We start from the raw sequence: 16,000 nt of genomic DNA on the forward strand, positions 1-16,000 counted from the left end.
AGAGCGGACCGAAACGGCCGGCGGCACCGAGCGCTTGCCTGCTGCTGGCGGCGTCTCCTCGTCAGGCGCCCGCTGTGGGAAAGCGCCCCGGGCCGCCGTCACCATGGCGACGCAGCTCGACTCGCGGCGCAGAGTGTGTTCGGGCGTGAAGCTCTGAAACAAAGTCGGCTTTGATGCAGACCCAGGGTGCTCAAGGTGTGGTCAGGGGGCCGACTGCGGCCGTCGGAGTGATTCTGTGGGTCAAAGGCCTCAGAACATTTCCTGTGATCATCAGAGTGAAGCAGAAGAGCGAAGATGTTCCTGCAGATAATCTGGACCTCCTGCTGCTCTACAGGGTGAGTAGAACCACCAGGTCGGTTCTGGTTCTGCTGGGGTTCGGCTCTTTCTGCAGATTCTGAACGGTGCTCCAATGGTTCTGGAGGCGATGAGTTCATTCTGGCAGTGGACCGAATGGAGTCGGCGTCGGAACAGAACCGAGTTCATGTCCTCCAGTTACACACTGCTAGTTCCGCTAACGCTAAAGCGCTAATCATAAACATTAGTCCCGCTAATGCTAAAATGCTAACGATAAACATAAACGAAACATTAACACAATGTTTAATGGAAAAGTATTTTTATTGTGATATAAAGAAATGAAACAGATTAAATGAACAGAAACTTTCTAAACGTGAAGCAGGAAAATATTTCTATTAAAAAATACATGACCTTACTTTACTGATCGTAATACAAATAATATTTCTTAGCAGTTCTAACGATAAAATGAAAATATTGATGATTGATTCAGAGCAAAATGATTAGTTTGAAAATAACTTAATGTCAGTAAAGATATGACTTTATTCAATGCTGGTATTTAATTTAAAATAACTTAATATGTAATTCTTTAATAACTTTAACACAGATGTTGAACTTTATTTGAATAACAGTTTATGAAACATCCAAGTAACTTAGCGCTCCATAATTTCTGGTTCTGGTTCTGAAAACTCGCCGTGGATCAGAGGCATAAAAACAACTTTCTAGTTGATTGATGGAGTCAAAGTTCAGCTGCAGGTTTCTGTGTGGCTCTTAATCCTCCTGTTAAGTCGGCATCCGAGCTCAAGTCGGTTCTGGTTCTGGCTCCAGAGAATGCCAACCTGCTGCAGGCTGGTTCTGATCCGAGGCACTGAAGGTGAGGCTGTGACTGACAGGCAGTAATCTGCCGTCGGCCTGCAGCTCTCATCCCAGCTGCATATTTCTCTGCTTGCGTGTCAGCAGAGCTCAGCTTTATGGATCATGTTTGGGTCCAATCGCTGCGGGTCCAATCGCTGCGAATAGAACTTTAATCAAGATGTTCCTGTTAAAACTGTCAGCATTTCTGTCATCAAACTTTCCAGACCGCTTCAGATTAGACCTCTGGGTTTTTCTGTCAGATTGTAAAGAAAGTCAATAAGAGGAGTGAATAAAAGCTGCAGCACAAGAGAGGAGAAATTTATTTTCCAATTCAGGCTAAAAACAAGAGACAGAACCGGTTGAAATGGTTCCTGCAGCCGGTCTCAGGTTCTGAAGGGAAATGCTTGATGTTAGCAGGTCCAGAGTGAATCCTGGACGGGTTTCCAGTCCAACACGGAGACAACCAGCCTCTCTCTGGTTCCGACAGCATCGAGAACAAAAGGCTAATCTGGAAAACAGATTTTTCATCATCAGAGCAAGAAGCAAAGCTGCTCGACATGTTAGTTTATATTAGCATTTAGCTGGTTTCTGCTGTGTATTAATGAAATTTGGTGTTTGAATCGTTAAAGCAGGCAGCTTGGGCATCCGGGTCCACACACTGGTCCCAACGTCTGGACCCCACCCAGGGTCGGGGTACTGGAGTCGCCCACCAGCAGGTTTTTGGGTTGAAAAAACTTACAATCATTTGGAAGCACAAGAGAGATGATGGCATGTGAGGCAATCAGTGCATCAACTTTCAACCCAGCTTAATCCGTCGCTGTTTCTGGAGTACCAGATATAAACTCTTAGCCTGGTGGGAGGGCAAGTAAAGCCTGGCAGCCCGCCAGGCTGATAACACACTGGGGGATAATAACCCTGCTCTACAGAACCTCCTGCTAATAAAACTCAAACTCCTGATCCAACAACGTTTAATGAGCTGAAAGAGAAACTAAACCTCAAATCACATTTTTGCAAATAAACTGTCAAAATAAGTTAAGGATTCTACATTTATGTTTCTGTGGGAATTTCACAGAAACGGTTCACTCAGACACGCCCCCTGGTGGTGAGTCAGGACATGGACAGCTAGCGTAGTTAGCACTGATCGAACACAGAGCAGAGTGGGTCTGACTGCAGGCGGGTTGCTGCAGAACTTGTTGCTCGCTCAGCTGCTGCAGAGGGATTGGCTCTTCAAAGTAAAAGAAATGTCTCTAGATTTGGTGCTAGTCGCTTTTTTGACAAGAAGTCATCAGAGGGTCTGGAAAGTTGCTAAATACAGCGACAATGCCACTAAGTTAGCAACAGTGCTTTTCTCGTCATGACCACGCCCCACATAGCCCCTCCCCTAACCCCCACAGTAGACCACGCCCCTCAGCGCTCAGTGGCTCCGCCCACTCTGGTGGAATCTCGACATTTATCTGGGGACAGCTCCAGCTCACGTTCAAGCTTCCAGCTTCAACATTTCTGCGATAATGGAGCAAAATCCACCAGAGGCTCTCGGGTTAAAGCCCATCATCAGTTTAAATCGGTAATTTCTTCAGAAACAAGCTGAGATCTAGAAGGCGGGTTCAGTTTGTGAGCTGCAGAAGCAAACGGGTTTATCTCCAGACTGACGGTTCCAAGAGTTCAGAGATTATTTCTCACTGAAATGATTATTTAACCAACAACCAGGATCGTGTCCAACTGAGTGATTAAGACCTCGGACTGGAAGTCTGATGGATCTGATCGCTGCCGTGTGGAACACCAGGAAATCAGCTGGAGTACCCAGAGAGAACCCACGAAGCACCGGGAGAACAGCAGACCACCGACAGAAAGGCAGTGGAACCAGGACTTTTACTTTAAAGTTCTACCAACATCTCCGTTTCAAATCCAGACGGTCTGAAACTGAAGGCTTTAAGGGATCTGAAGAGCAGGTTCTGGACGTCCGTTCCTCTGAAGAGTCCAGCAGAGACCGTAAGATCCAGAGAGCTCTAAAACCAGACGGACCGGTCCAGAACATTTTGGTTTTCCTGTAGTTTGATCTTGGAGGACCTTCTGTGTTTGACAGGTGTTGGAGTTGCTCCGCCTTCCCGCTCATTCCTGCAGAATTCCCCTAAAACTCCTGCATCCGTAACCCGAGTTCTGGTCCAGAACCATACATGTTCTGGTTCTGTTCATTGGAACGACTCATAATATTCCAGAAACTGAACCTGTTTTCTAGAAACTCACACCAGACCAGAACCTGGAGTCTGAGCCGGTTCTGGTCCAGAAAACGGCGTCACTTCGTATCTATGAACATCGACTGACGTGGTTTTACAAAATATGACCTTAATTTGTGATGAAGTGGCGACCGGTCCGATAAGGACGGGATTGTTCAACTGTCCTGTGATTCGATTCAGATTTTTGGAGTCACAGTTTCATGAAAATTGATGATTGATCATAATTTGTGCTTCAATCTGTAGGAGACGAAAGGATCCAACTGATCCAGTCTGGAAGACAAACGGAGACACTGAAGTCGTTTCCACTTCCTCTCTGCTTCACCGAAGAGAAAAGAGGAAAACAATAAATCATCTAAACGGAAATTATAGTTTGTTTTCATTTATCAGGTGATTAATTGGTTCATTGCTGGCCTGTTTGTCACTAATCCTTTATTATTATTGTGCATGTTGATGGACGTTTTATCGCTGCGTTTGCTCGGCGTCGTTCACAGCAAATATTACCTGGAAGTCAACAAAGAGCCCAGCTGGATGATTGGAAATCTGCTTCTGTTTAGAGGTTAAAGGTCAAATCCAGCAGCTTTTCTGATCACAGTGAGTCGGAGCGCCGAGGCTTCGTTCAGCGCCTGGCCAAAGGGCACGCAGGCAGAGGGCGGGATGAACGCCAGCTCTCTGTCTGCTGGCTTTCCAACCGTTCAGTCAAGGATCCGGGTTCTGGTTCAGGTCTCAACAGAACCTCCTGGAACGGGCTCGGATCAGGTTGTGGAGCCCCGGGTGTTGTCGGAGCGCCGGAGCGATGAGATCATTCCAGGATCTGGATGAGAGTTCCCCTCCAGCGCTGCGCATCAACAGATTTATGAGCACTCTGCAGATCTGGGAAGGTGGAGTGTGCCCCGGGCCGGGGAGGGGTCCGATTAACGAAACCCAAGAGAGGTCACAGATCCGCTGCAGGCGGAACCGAGCCGTCCGTCAGGAACAGCACCTCACAGGGCAGAGGAAACGGGGGTTCGGATGTTTCTGGGAGACCACACACAGTGGCTTCAGTCATCATTCTGTCCTCTCTGCTAACTGGTCCAGACTTGAACTAGGCCATTCCAGGATCATAATGTTACCCTGCCTTTTCCAGTCCAGAACCAGGGTAGATGTGGGTTTGGGATCATTGTTTGAGGTAAAGTCGAGGAATCTGTGAACTTTGTGCTTTGCGCCCCTGCAGTGGCTGCAGGCCCTGAGCATGACGGTCCCACCACCGTGCAGTGTTGATAGGTTTCTAAAGGTTTCTCATGGTGTCCAAAGAGTTGAATCTCTGCTGGGTCCGACCAGCTTCTGTCCAGGAGACGAGTTGATTGGGAGCAAGCAGCAGCTTCTGTCTTGGTCTCGGACCAAGTGGACCGTCACCCTGATGCTCCGGCAGTCTGCGAGAGGCTGGCTGGTTCCTGAACGTCTGAATCATTCTGCTTTTATCTGAGACAGTTTGTGTTCTTCTCCACAGCTGGATAACTTGTTAACAACTGCTCTGCAGCTGCAGGTGAGGAGAGGAACTGGATCAGTTCTGATGCTGTCGGGCGTGACGAGACGTTCAGAACCGCTGACAGAACCAAACCGACATAGAGACACCATGAGGAGCAGCGAAGGTCCAGAGGTCGGGTTCTGTTTGGTACCTGATGTTTATTTAAAGTTTACTGCTCTACTCACCCTAAGTAAATTTTTTTTTTTAACTTCTAAAGCGCTAATTTACACGGCTGTTTTATAAACTTCCACTTGACTAAAGTTTGACAAAAGTGATGAAGTTTGGTTATCGACCGTCTGCACTGTTGGTTCTGGAACCTCCGTTGGGTTTGGGTCGGCCTGGACCGGTACCGATTCAGCCTCTAAGCGCTCTAAAATGTCCTGGTAACAGGCTGCACTTTGTCCTTCCACTCAACTTTCCAGTGATGAAGCTCTGTGAACAAGAAGCTTCTTTAGAAATGATCTTTTCTGGCTTTTTCTGCTTGGAGAGCGAGTCTGCTGGACATCTGGGTTAGCATCTTTATTATGATTGGGTCGGATCAGAACCAACCAGAACATAATCAGAACCGACCAGAACATTTCTGTAGTAAAAATAATTTTTCGGATGTAATTCTCTAACTTTGTGACGAAGCAACGTTTGAGTTTTTATTTGTTGTGAACCAGAACCATCAAACTCTGTTGACTCTCTCAGGGTTTTGGGTTTAACCTGCTGGTTCTGAAAGGCCCGTGTGAAGACGGGTCCATCATTTTAACACATGTTGAACACATAAGAACAGATGAGTAGATAAATCTCAACAGTTTGGGCTCTTAGCGTCATGCCTGTCACTGGACCATCAGAACTTTTAACTGACCGCTGGTTCTGTTGGACCTGGTGGGTTCTGGTTCTGCTGATTAAACCTTTAACTCTAGAGCCTGAAGAAACATGTGGCGCTTAGTTGAGAAGAAATTAAAAGCTAAACAGAAATAAAGTCGTGGTTCTTTCAGAATAAAAGCCGGCTAGCACCTCCAGTTTGAATCGGTGGATTGAAGTAAAACTGGCCGCTGCTGCCCCCTGGTGGCCATGACGGATAATTATAAATCTGAATTCCCTCCATTTCCTCCTTCTGGACCAGAACCAATCCCAGCCTCCTCTGCTTGCGACAGTTCAGAGTTTAGTTAATTTAAACTGAACTGGAACCAAATCCTGACCCAGTTCTGAGTTCTGACCAGGTGTTTATCCTCCAGGTCTGCCCAGATAAGCTGCTGGGATCTTTTCTTAATTCTTATTTCCATATTTCTATTAGAATTTATTTGAGTCTATATTTTTCTTGTATCTGTTTGGGTTTTGCAGAACCTGTGACCTGTGAGTGGATCAGGTTCTGCTAAAGAACCCAGATCGGTTCTGAAACTGTTTTGTGCAAAACTTTTATTCAAATGTTTTGTTTTCTCCATATTTATTGAAAGTTTGTGAAATAAAACACAGTTCTCCTCCCAGTGCTGCTGTGGTCACCTGAAATAATAATAATAATAATAATAATAATAATAATAATAATAATAATAATAATAATAATAATTGATAAGTTACAATGCATCAAACCTGGTCAATCAGAGCCGGGAGGAGGGTCTTAGTGTTGTCAATCATCACCATGTACTCACTGCTAAATGTGCCAACAGTAAAGAAACAGCTTAATGTTCCAGGAAAACCGTCTATACGCCTTCATCGGTGGCTATGCTAACTAGCATTAGCATTTTTTGCAGGCTATGTTGTGGTGAAGAGCAGAGAGCAAGGCGGACTGAGCATGAGGGTGATTGACAGCGCTTAGACCCGCCCGCTGGCTCTGATTGGTTGTATCAGCACTGGGAGGAAACTTTTTCCCCACATTATTTCTCTGATATCTCACTGTCAGCTGATATGAAAAATAAAAATAAAATGTTAAATAAGTTTCTTCCTGGAGTTTTAATGTTATTATCTGGTAACTTTTTCCTGTAATCAGAACCTCCATTTAGTTTACATCTGCAGCCAGAACCAGAACTTTTTTTACTGGTTCTTTTTAATTTTTTACTGGTTCTGGTTCTGAAGACCAGCAGCCTGCAGGCCTGGTTCTGACCGGACCCGAACTCGGTGAGGTTTTGGAGGAGAAATGAAGACGGACACGCGGCGCTGAGGCGGACTCTGGTTTATTCTCAGGTGAGTGATCAGGAAGGAAGCTGATTGGCTGCTTCAGTGAGTCACTGAGGAAGAGGTGGATGAAGATGAGGAGGAGACCAGCTTCCCGTCCACGGTCTCCTCCACCATGGTCACCACGCGCCGCGTGGAGGAGGAGGAGGAGCTGCGGACCAATCAGAGCACAGATCAGGTGGAGCCGACCACCTGTGGGCTGAGGATCGTTCTCCAGGTGAACATGTCTCACCTGCCGCCTCCCTCTCCGTCCAGCAGGCGGCGGTATTCTGCGATCTCCATCTCCAGCCGGGTCTTCAGGTCCAGCAGCATCTGGTACTCCTGACCCTGCCGCTCCATGTCGGCCCTCAGCTGAACCAGCTGCTCCTCCAGGGACGATACCTGCACAGGCACAGGTGAGGCTGTAGCTCCTCCCACTTTCACCGCATCACAGGTCAACCAGAACCGAACCGGTCTCACCTGCATCTGGTAGCCGGACAGCTGCAGCGAGTATCGGCTCTGGGTCTCAGCCATGGTCGCCTCCAGAGACGCTTTCTGCGCACAAACCACAGAAGAAGAATTTCATTATTTCACTCCGTTCATTTAAAAACCAAATAGTTAAAAGTTGCTGTTTAGACGCTGGATGAAGTTAATCAGATTAATTGAATCGATTAATCGTTAAGTGGAGCATAAAACAGTTTGCTAAAGAACAACACAGTCAGAGCTACAAAAATAATCATTTTGCATTTAAGATAAAATCCTATAAATCAGTTTATTCAGAACTCCTCCAGTTCAGTTTTAACCTGCTTTATTTTCTGTAATAAAATCAATTAATCACTTTTACATCCAGTTGTTAATCAATAATTAAGCAGCAGATCAGCTCTACGCTGTATTGATGATCAGAAAGGCTTTTCTCATGTTGATGTCCACTAATTTAATGTTTAGTGACTTTTAGGCAATAAAATGTTATGAATTATTAATTTATTCATAATAAAAGGTTTTGAGTAATAAACAATAATCAATTACTAAAATAATCATTAGCTGCAGCGATAGCAGCAGCTGTGTGTTAATGTTTGTCAGTGTGTGTGTGTGTGTGTCAGAGTGTGTGTGTCCTCACCATGCCCAGCATTGTCTGCAGCTCGATCTCCAGAGACTGTAGCGACCTTTTGACCTCTGTCACTTCGCCCCTGGACTCCTGCAGCGTCACCGACTGAAAGACCACCTCCTTGTTCAGAGTCTCTGTCTGCGCACACACACACCCACACACACACACCCACACACACACACACACACACACACACACACACACACACACACACACACACACACACACACACAGCTTTTATTCTTAACCAGAACCAGAACCTAATCCACACCAAACCTCTAAACTTGACTGGAGATACAGAAAACATGAGGACTGGAAAACAGTCGTCCCTTTGTGTCCTGCACAAAGTACAGGTAGAGTTTGAAGAAGAGGACAGGAAGTGAGGTCATGTGGCTCACCTTGGTCTGGAACCAGGCCTCCAGGTCTCTCTGGTTCTTGGCGGCGACCGACTCGTAATGCTCCCGGATCTCCTCCATCACCTTGGTGAGGTCCTGAGCCGGCGCGGCGTCCACCTCCACGTGGACCTGGCCGCTCATCTGGGAGCGCGTGGACACCAGCTCCTGCACACACACACACACACACACACACACACACACACACACACACACACACACACACACACACACACACACACACACACACACACACACGATGACATCATCACAAAACTCTCCCGCGGCGACCCGGACGCCGTCTTGCTCACCTCCTCGTGGTTCTTCTTCAGGTAGATCAGCTCCTCCCTCAGTCCCTCGATCTGCATCTCCAGGTCCGACTTGGACAGCGTCAGCTCGTCCAGGAGCCGCCGCAGCCCGGCGATGTCGGCCTCCACCGACTGCCGCATGGCCAGCTCGTTCTCGTACCTGAGGAGACACAGGAGGACAGGTGAGGCGCTGCGCACGGCCCACACCTGGGCGGGGGGACGGAGGACTCACTTGGTCCTGAAGTCGTCTGCGGCCAGGCGGGCGTTGTCCAGGCTCAGGTGGACGGCTCCGTTCACTCGGAGGGCCTCCTGGATCTGCACACAGGAAGTCTGAGGTGAACAGCGGAGGCAGCAGGTGAGCTCTGATGGAGACAGACTGGAGCTTCACTGCCAGGAAGGAGGAGTTTTATCATAAAACTAAGGCTGGAAGGAAACCGAGGAATCTGGATTCACTGAGACACCGAAGCTGATTTATAAACTGGAACCTGAACAAGCCGATTCTACCGACCCAAACGAGGTTTTGCTGACCTTTCCAAGGCCTTAATGACCTGACCTTCACAAGGTGGAAGACTTACAACGAGGTGTTGGTGAACCGGCTGTTAAGGAACCAGTTGAGCTTAACAAGCCTCCCTACCTTAACAAGGTTTTACTGATCTCAAAATCTTGCTGCTGACCTTAATCAGCTCAACTGGTTGCCCTTAGCGAGGTGTTGCTGGTAACCGACTGATATCTGGAACTATGACAGAATCCTAAAAGTCCTTAAAGAAGGAAAACCTGGAGAAAACTGCTAGTAACTTCTAGTCAGGCTTCCAGGTTCAGAAATCATAACTTCAGGAAAGAGAACCAGAAGAAGAAATCCGAAGAAAACCAAATTAAAATCCTGGAAGATCTGAGTCTGGAGAAGAGCTGGAGGAGGAAAGACTCCAGAGAAAAAGAGATGAAGCATCAGGATGAGTCCTAGGAGAACCTGGAGCTCCAGATCTCCACCAGGAGACGCTTCATGCTCTCCTCACCTTCTCTGTGATCTCGGTGATGGAGGTGAAGAAGCCGCTGTTGTCCCGGGTGGAGGGCCCCACCTTGCTGTCCACGAAGCCGCGGATCTTCTGCTCCAGCTCGGCGTTGGCCGCCTCCAGCTTGCGGACCTTCTCCAGGTAGGAGGCCAGCCGGTCGTTCAGGTTCTGCATGGTGAACTTCTCGTTGCCCACCAGGCTGTCCTCCATGCTGGAGGCGCTGAAGGAGAAACCTCCACCTCCTCCACCTCCTCCCAGGGAGAAACCTCCACCTCCTCCACCTCTACCTCCTCCCAGGGAGAAACCTCCACCTCCTCCACCTCCACCCAGGGACGAGGAGATGCGGACCCCAGAGCCTCCTGCTCCTCCATACACGCTGCCGGCCCTCAAGGAGGAGAACCCTCCTCCTCCTCCAAAGCCCCTCACAGAGCCGCCGGAGCCGGCGGAGGACCGCATGGAACGAGAGATGAAGGTGGTGGACATGACGGATGCTGCGTCTCTGAGAGGAGAGTGAGGAGCGGAGGAGGCGGCGCGGCTTTTAAAGCTCCTGCGGGAGGCGAGGCTGCAGGAATGCGAGGCGCTGGGCGTGGAGCTGACCTTTACCCAGACCTGTTCCGACAAAATCCCCACCTGCAGGCGCTTCGCTGAGGTGCAAATTAGACGCTTCAGCGTCGGGAACGTCAGGCGGTTCTGAGGAATGACAGCGTTTAGCCTGGAGGTCCGGGTGGAGGCGCGGCGGAGGTCCTCCGTCTCTGGAGAACCTTGGTCCAGGTCCGTTACAGACGATGGATCAGGATGCAGGTCCTGAGGACCAGTAAAGTCAGAGTTTCCTTCCCTCTGCTGAGCAGAACCAGGCAGGAAGTCTGCAGGAATGGACCTGGAGGTTCTGGGTTCTGGAGCCTGAGGTCAAACAAACAAACACCAACACACTTTAGGTTGAATCCACAGGCAGAGATGGAGGAGCTGATCTCCAGGATCAAGATCCTCACTGATCGTCTCTCGCACATCCGGACCTCCTGGTTTGGAACAGGAAGAACCCGGTCTGGTGAGGTGACCTCTGACCTCCTGATGCTGTCTGCTTATCAGAGGTCGAATCATGGAGAGGACCGGTCCAGGAAGGAAACTCCACATCCAGTCAGGAGTTCATGGAAGGAGCTGAGGAGAACTGGGCCGACTGGCGCCGGTTCTGTTTTCCTCTGATGGACTGACTGATTGCGTCTCCTAACTGGGGAACCAAGGCAACGTTTGGACCTTGGGTTCTGTTGGACCCACTTCAAAACAGATGAAGTTCTTCAGGACTGGTCTGAGGATTCTGGCGAGTTGAAGGTGTTGACTCTCGGTTCCCCAGTTGTTCCTTCCCACTGTGGCCACATGCTTGCTCCTCAGGAGGAGGGACAGGGTAGCATTAGCTTTGACTTGATGTTCAGTGTTGGTTCCGGATAACAGGAGTTCTTTTCTCCTTGAACTCCTTCACCAGCAGGTCCATCATACCTGCTGCGGCAGGGGGAAACATTCCTGCTTCAATCCGTCGTTCACGGATCGTCGGATGAAGGATTAACTTTTCTTACTGGAATTGATTTTCCGTCTAAAGCATGAAAAGGTTTGGCCTCTAACCAGAGCGGTAAACTAATAGCTTGTGTAAAGAAAACACAGAGACATCAGGTGGAGAGTGAGAAGACATGTTTCATGTCAGAGCGACTCGGAGCAAGGTGCAGCATGTTTTATCATTTTATTCATCTTTGGATCAGACGCTCAGCGTCCACAGAGAGCCTGATGGTCCAATCGGACCTTGGGTCATCACCTGAGGTGTTTCTACCTGCAGCTTTTCCAGCCATTTCATTCAGACGTATTTCCTGAGGAGATCCGGAGATTAATTTAAGTTTCCAACAAAAGCAGGGAGATCTGTAAAATGCCCAGGAAGGACCAGTCATGTTATTGGACCTGGAGCAATGGTCAGTACCGCTACCTAAAAAGTTAGCAGTGCTGACAGTGAAGCACTAATCATACACATTAGTTCCACTAATGCTAAAGCACTAAATCAACATTTAGCAGAAGCTAATGTTAAAGCGCTAATTTCAGCCACCATGTGTCAATGATAGCATGTGCTATAACAGGCTAAGCTAATCATGAAACAGAGAGCATGATGGTCCAGTGTGACGTTTCTACCTGCTGTGGTTCCTCTGACTCCGCCCACTGAGGGTTTATGACCACTGCTACCCATCCTGAATGAAAACTAACATCTGGTGAGACAGAGACTTTCATCACTGGAGACGTTCACGTTCTCTTTGACAAACCGATTGAATCTCGTCGATTAGAACCACGGACCCGTTCAGGACCTGACCTTTGACCCCCGCCTGCAGGATTTCATTCCTGATCCTACCAGCCGCGGCACGCCGACCCGTCACCCACCTGGCGGTCTGATCTCAGATCTATATGTTTCCCTGCAGTCAGCACAGCCGTCAGAGCGTTGATTGATGCCAACCTTCAGGGCGGCAGGTGCACCGGCATCGCCCCCCGCTGAAACGGCAGGAATCCCTGCAGGGAGACGTTTCCATGGTGACAGTAATCCATCACCGCAGCGACAGAATCGCTGATTGTTCGACTTTATGGCCTTTAGTGGAAGTTTAATCAGGACCAAAGTTCAGCTTCTCCCCCGTCCTAAATGTTGGTGGGAGTTCGGCTCTGCAGACCTTCATGACCCTTTGGACCGTCGGGTTCTGCTTGTTTTAAATTATAACAGGTTCTGGTTCATCGGGGTTCTCCAGTCGGCCCCTCCCACTGCAGCTACTGTTACTACTCAGACAACTGGAGAGGCTGAGAAAACACCGGCGGAAACTCTGTGATTAAGAGAAAAACACTTCTGAGGAGCCGGAGGGCGATGAAGAGCAACGGGGCCCCAAATCAACATTCTTCTGCGGATAAGCCGTCTAAATTGCTCCTTCAGGGCCCTGACTTGTTTTTATGCTAAATGTGACACTTTATAGATTTAATCCTGCAATACTTTCCCTAAAACCGTCTCAGTGCCGCCGTCTTTGGGTTGAATGGTGGTACTGTAGTTTTCCTATTGGCTGCAACGGTCCAGCTGTCATTCAGCCCCGGTTCTGGACTAAAACCGTCTCACTCAGACACGCCCCCTGGTGGTGAGTCACTGTGACTAACGTTGATCGATTCATGTCTCAGTTTTGCTCATGTGATTCATCAGCGATGTGAACGTGGACCGGGACGGTTCCTCCGCTCGCCTGCAGGCTGAGGAAGAGGAGGAGCTGACAGCAGACCTTCAGGTCCAATGAAAGTCGAAGCTTTGGGTTTTCGCTGCAACAGAACCGAACCGGCTTCCTTCGGACCTTTGGACTCAAATCGGTTCTTCTTCCTTTTCTCAGTCCGTCGCGTTCTGCTGGATTTCTGCTCCATTTTTGTCTCCAACCTTGTTTGTCTTCATTGAGGTTTCTGAGGTATTTCCATCATATAAGTCTGGCCTTTGACTAGGCCATAGCACCACCTTGGTTCTTCAGATGAAGCCGTTTGGATCAAGTCTTGGTGCTGCACCCTGGACCTGCCTGAAGTAGAACCGCAGATCCGAACCAAGCTGCCGCTTCATCAGAGTGAAAGAGAGAATCCTGCAGTAACGCCGCCCTCAGCTGGCCGTCGGCAGGTACTGCATGTTGGAGGCAAGGGCAGTTTGAAGCTGCAGAGCCTCGAAACAGGGCAAAACTTTTTAAGAGATGTTAAAATAGATGTTTTGAAAAAGTTTTTTATTAGAGAATTTGGTTTTAATAATTTCTAAAAACCCAATTTAGTTGTTTTTATATTGCTTCATTATAGAGCTGCTCGGATATTATTCATAGTAATAATTAAGTTTTTTAAAATCATAAATAATCAGCTGTTTTTATTTAGAAGAATGCCAGAGAAAATAGCTTCAGATTTGTGATTTAAGCCCAGCTGTTCTCCGCCTCCGGACCTCAGATTTACAGGAAAATACAGAACTGAGGCTGAAATCACTTCATCTGGTCAAATGTATAAAAAACAAACCATTCAGATCCAGAACCTGATGGAATATCAAAGAACCTTCTCAGATTTTCTGAGTATTTTAAGGAAATCCGGGTTTTCTTCGCGGATCTGACGGCTGACTTCCTTTAACTGTCTTTACAAGAACCGACCGCTAGAGGGCGACACCGCTAACAACTGAAGGGTCTGAAGTTTGTTTCACATCAGTGAGTCATGACCTCATAAATCAGGCTCATAAAAAGTCTCTACAGGTTTAGGTCCATTCCTGCAGACTTTATAAAAATGTGTGAATCATTTAATACAAAAAGCTCCAGAAATAGATTCATTTCCTCCAGTCTGTCTCCCCTGTGACATTATAGCAAAGCGTTATTTTCCATTTCAGTACAGAAGCGGCAAAATACTGATTTGAAGAAATGAAAACTATGACAAATACAAAATAAAAGCATGAGGAAAACTCCCATGTTCAGCCTAATACCACCTGTAAAGCTTCAGGAAGCAGAGTTCAGGTCTGCTAATCAAAAATAATATTTAAATTAAAAACCACAAAGCATTTGTGCTCACGGCACCAAAATGGCCGACAGCGGTTCTGGGTCCTCCAGAGGAAAACATCCCAGGAGCAGATTCAGCCCAACGTCAGAGGAACGACCAGGAATGACCCCATCTCAGGCTCTGCAGGCCTCAGGTAAAGGTTAAAGGTCATGCCCATGGACCAGTGTGAATGAAAGCCTCTTCTCTCCAGAAACAAGATGGTCTGTTTAATCAGAGTGTATATATTTTGAAGGCCGGCTTTTCTCAACCTCTGGAAGATTCCCATGAAAGGAAGAAAATTTTCTTCAGATCAATCAGGACTAAAATCTGGACGTTGAGTCCCAGAAAGTGGAGAACCTGCAGGGAAACTCTGGGAAGGAAGCCTTCAGGTCCAAGTAGAGATGGTGAAGATCAAGCTCTTATATTAAATCAGGAGTCTGTACTTCCAGTCCTGCAACGTTTAGGCTGTTTCACACCAAATAGTTTGGTGGATTCAGTTTGATTACAGTTCGCTTCCTCTCTGCTCTGAGTCAAACCAACCTGTTCCCCTCCTGGCCTGTGGGGGCGCTGCACCAAGAACCACTGAAGGAAACGACACAAAAACCTCTGAAGACACTGAGAGCAACTTCCTGTTTCACCAGATGGAAACAAGATGGAGGCGTCAGATTTTTCTCTTTAGTCTTTGGCTGAAGACCAGGAGCCATTTCTGCTGCTAGCGCTAGGCTAGCATGTTAGCTTTGCTTGTATTTACCCAGAATGCCCTGCACTGTAGTCCACTTCCTGCCTTTGGAGTGGTCTCTGGACCGCTTGGCGTTCACATTCAAGCCGAACCAGAGTTCACTTCAACTGAACCCAGACCGAGGTCTGGAGGACCAGAGGTCAGAGGTCCATTAGGATACACACCTCACCAACCTAACCGGACTTTGACTAGACAAATGGACTGCAGTTGGATTAAAGTGGACTGAACAGGACTGCTGGGTGGCGCTCCAACAGGTTAATGATCGGAGTGACTCCAGGAAGTCTCTCTGCTCCGCCTCCTGAACACTTCGGTCCGTTTTACTGTAGAACCCGTCCAGAACCCTCAGCTCTTGTAATCAAACCATTTAATTTGATTTAAAGTCATTTATCATATTTGTTTGCTCGTTAACATTTATTACAGATATGTGAATGAAATGTAGAGTTTTGATCAGTTCTTTTCATCTTGCGTTGGAACCCAGGTTGGTTTTTGGTTTTAGTTTGTCTGTGGGTTCATTTTAAAAAAATCTTTTTTGTTATTTGTTTTTGGGTCAGTCTTTCTCAGATGTTTAGTTACTTGTTTAGGTTTGACTGTTCTCTGGTTCCTCTGTTTTTCCACCACCGTCGATTCGCTGCTAGTTTACCTGAACTTTGTGTAACTTTTCCTTTTTGTTACTTTTTTAGGAGTTTATCTTTTCTCTGGTCACCTGGTTTTGGATCTCACTTTTTAAAACCCACCATGACAGTTTGTTTATTGTTTACTCCTCATTTTGTTCTTTTTGATCTCAGTTTTTACACCTGGATCCGTTGTGTCCTGTTCTAACCGGACCTTTACCTGGTGCCTTCATGTTTGGCTCATCGAGGTTCATTAGTTCATTACCTCCTGCTGTGAAGCAC

The 16,000-nt window shown here is 47.6% G+C and overlaps 1 protein-coding gene across 1 annotated transcript; it reads right to left on the bottom strand.

The window, feature by feature from the left end:
- Positions 1–7,269: 7,269 nt before the first annotated feature.
- On the bottom strand, positions 7,270–10,356 carry LOC111611565 (keratin, type I cytoskeletal 13-like). The gene is made up of 7 exons (XM_023348493.1): positions 9,839–10,356; positions 9,058–9,140; positions 8,829–8,985; positions 8,524–8,685; positions 8,138–8,263; positions 7,501–7,575; positions 7,270–7,422 (listed from the first exon to the last, which is right to left on the bottom strand). Exons 1-7 carry the CDS (start codon positions 10,316–10,318, stop codon positions 7,270–7,272), a joined length of 1,236 nt encoding a protein of 411 aa, XP_023204261.1. The 5' UTR covers positions 10,319–10,356.
- Positions 10,357–16,000: the final 5,644 nt, after the last annotated feature.

Source organism: Xiphophorus maculatus, chromosome 16 (assembly GCF_002775205.1).
Source record: "Xiphophorus maculatus strain JP 163 A chromosome 16, X_maculatus-5.0-male, whole genome shotgun sequence".
NCBI lineage: Eukaryota > Metazoa > Chordata > Actinopteri > Cyprinodontiformes > Poeciliidae > Xiphophorus > Xiphophorus maculatus.

Excerpts from the sequence above, each read along its gene's own strand:
- LOC111611565 (XM_023348493.1), bottom strand. The coding sequence starts at position 10,318 with ATGTCCACCACCTTCATCTCTCGTTCCATGCGGTCCTCCGCCGGCTCC. Across the intron at positions 8,986-9,057 it reads GCAGACGACTTCAGGACCAA|GTACGAGAACGAGCTGGCCA; the intron begins GTGAGTCCTCCG and ends GTGTCTCCTCAG. Across the intron at positions 8,264-8,523 it reads AGGCCTGGTTCCAGACCAAG|ACAGAGACTCTGAACAAGGA; the intron begins GTGAGCCACATG and ends GTGTGTGCGCAG.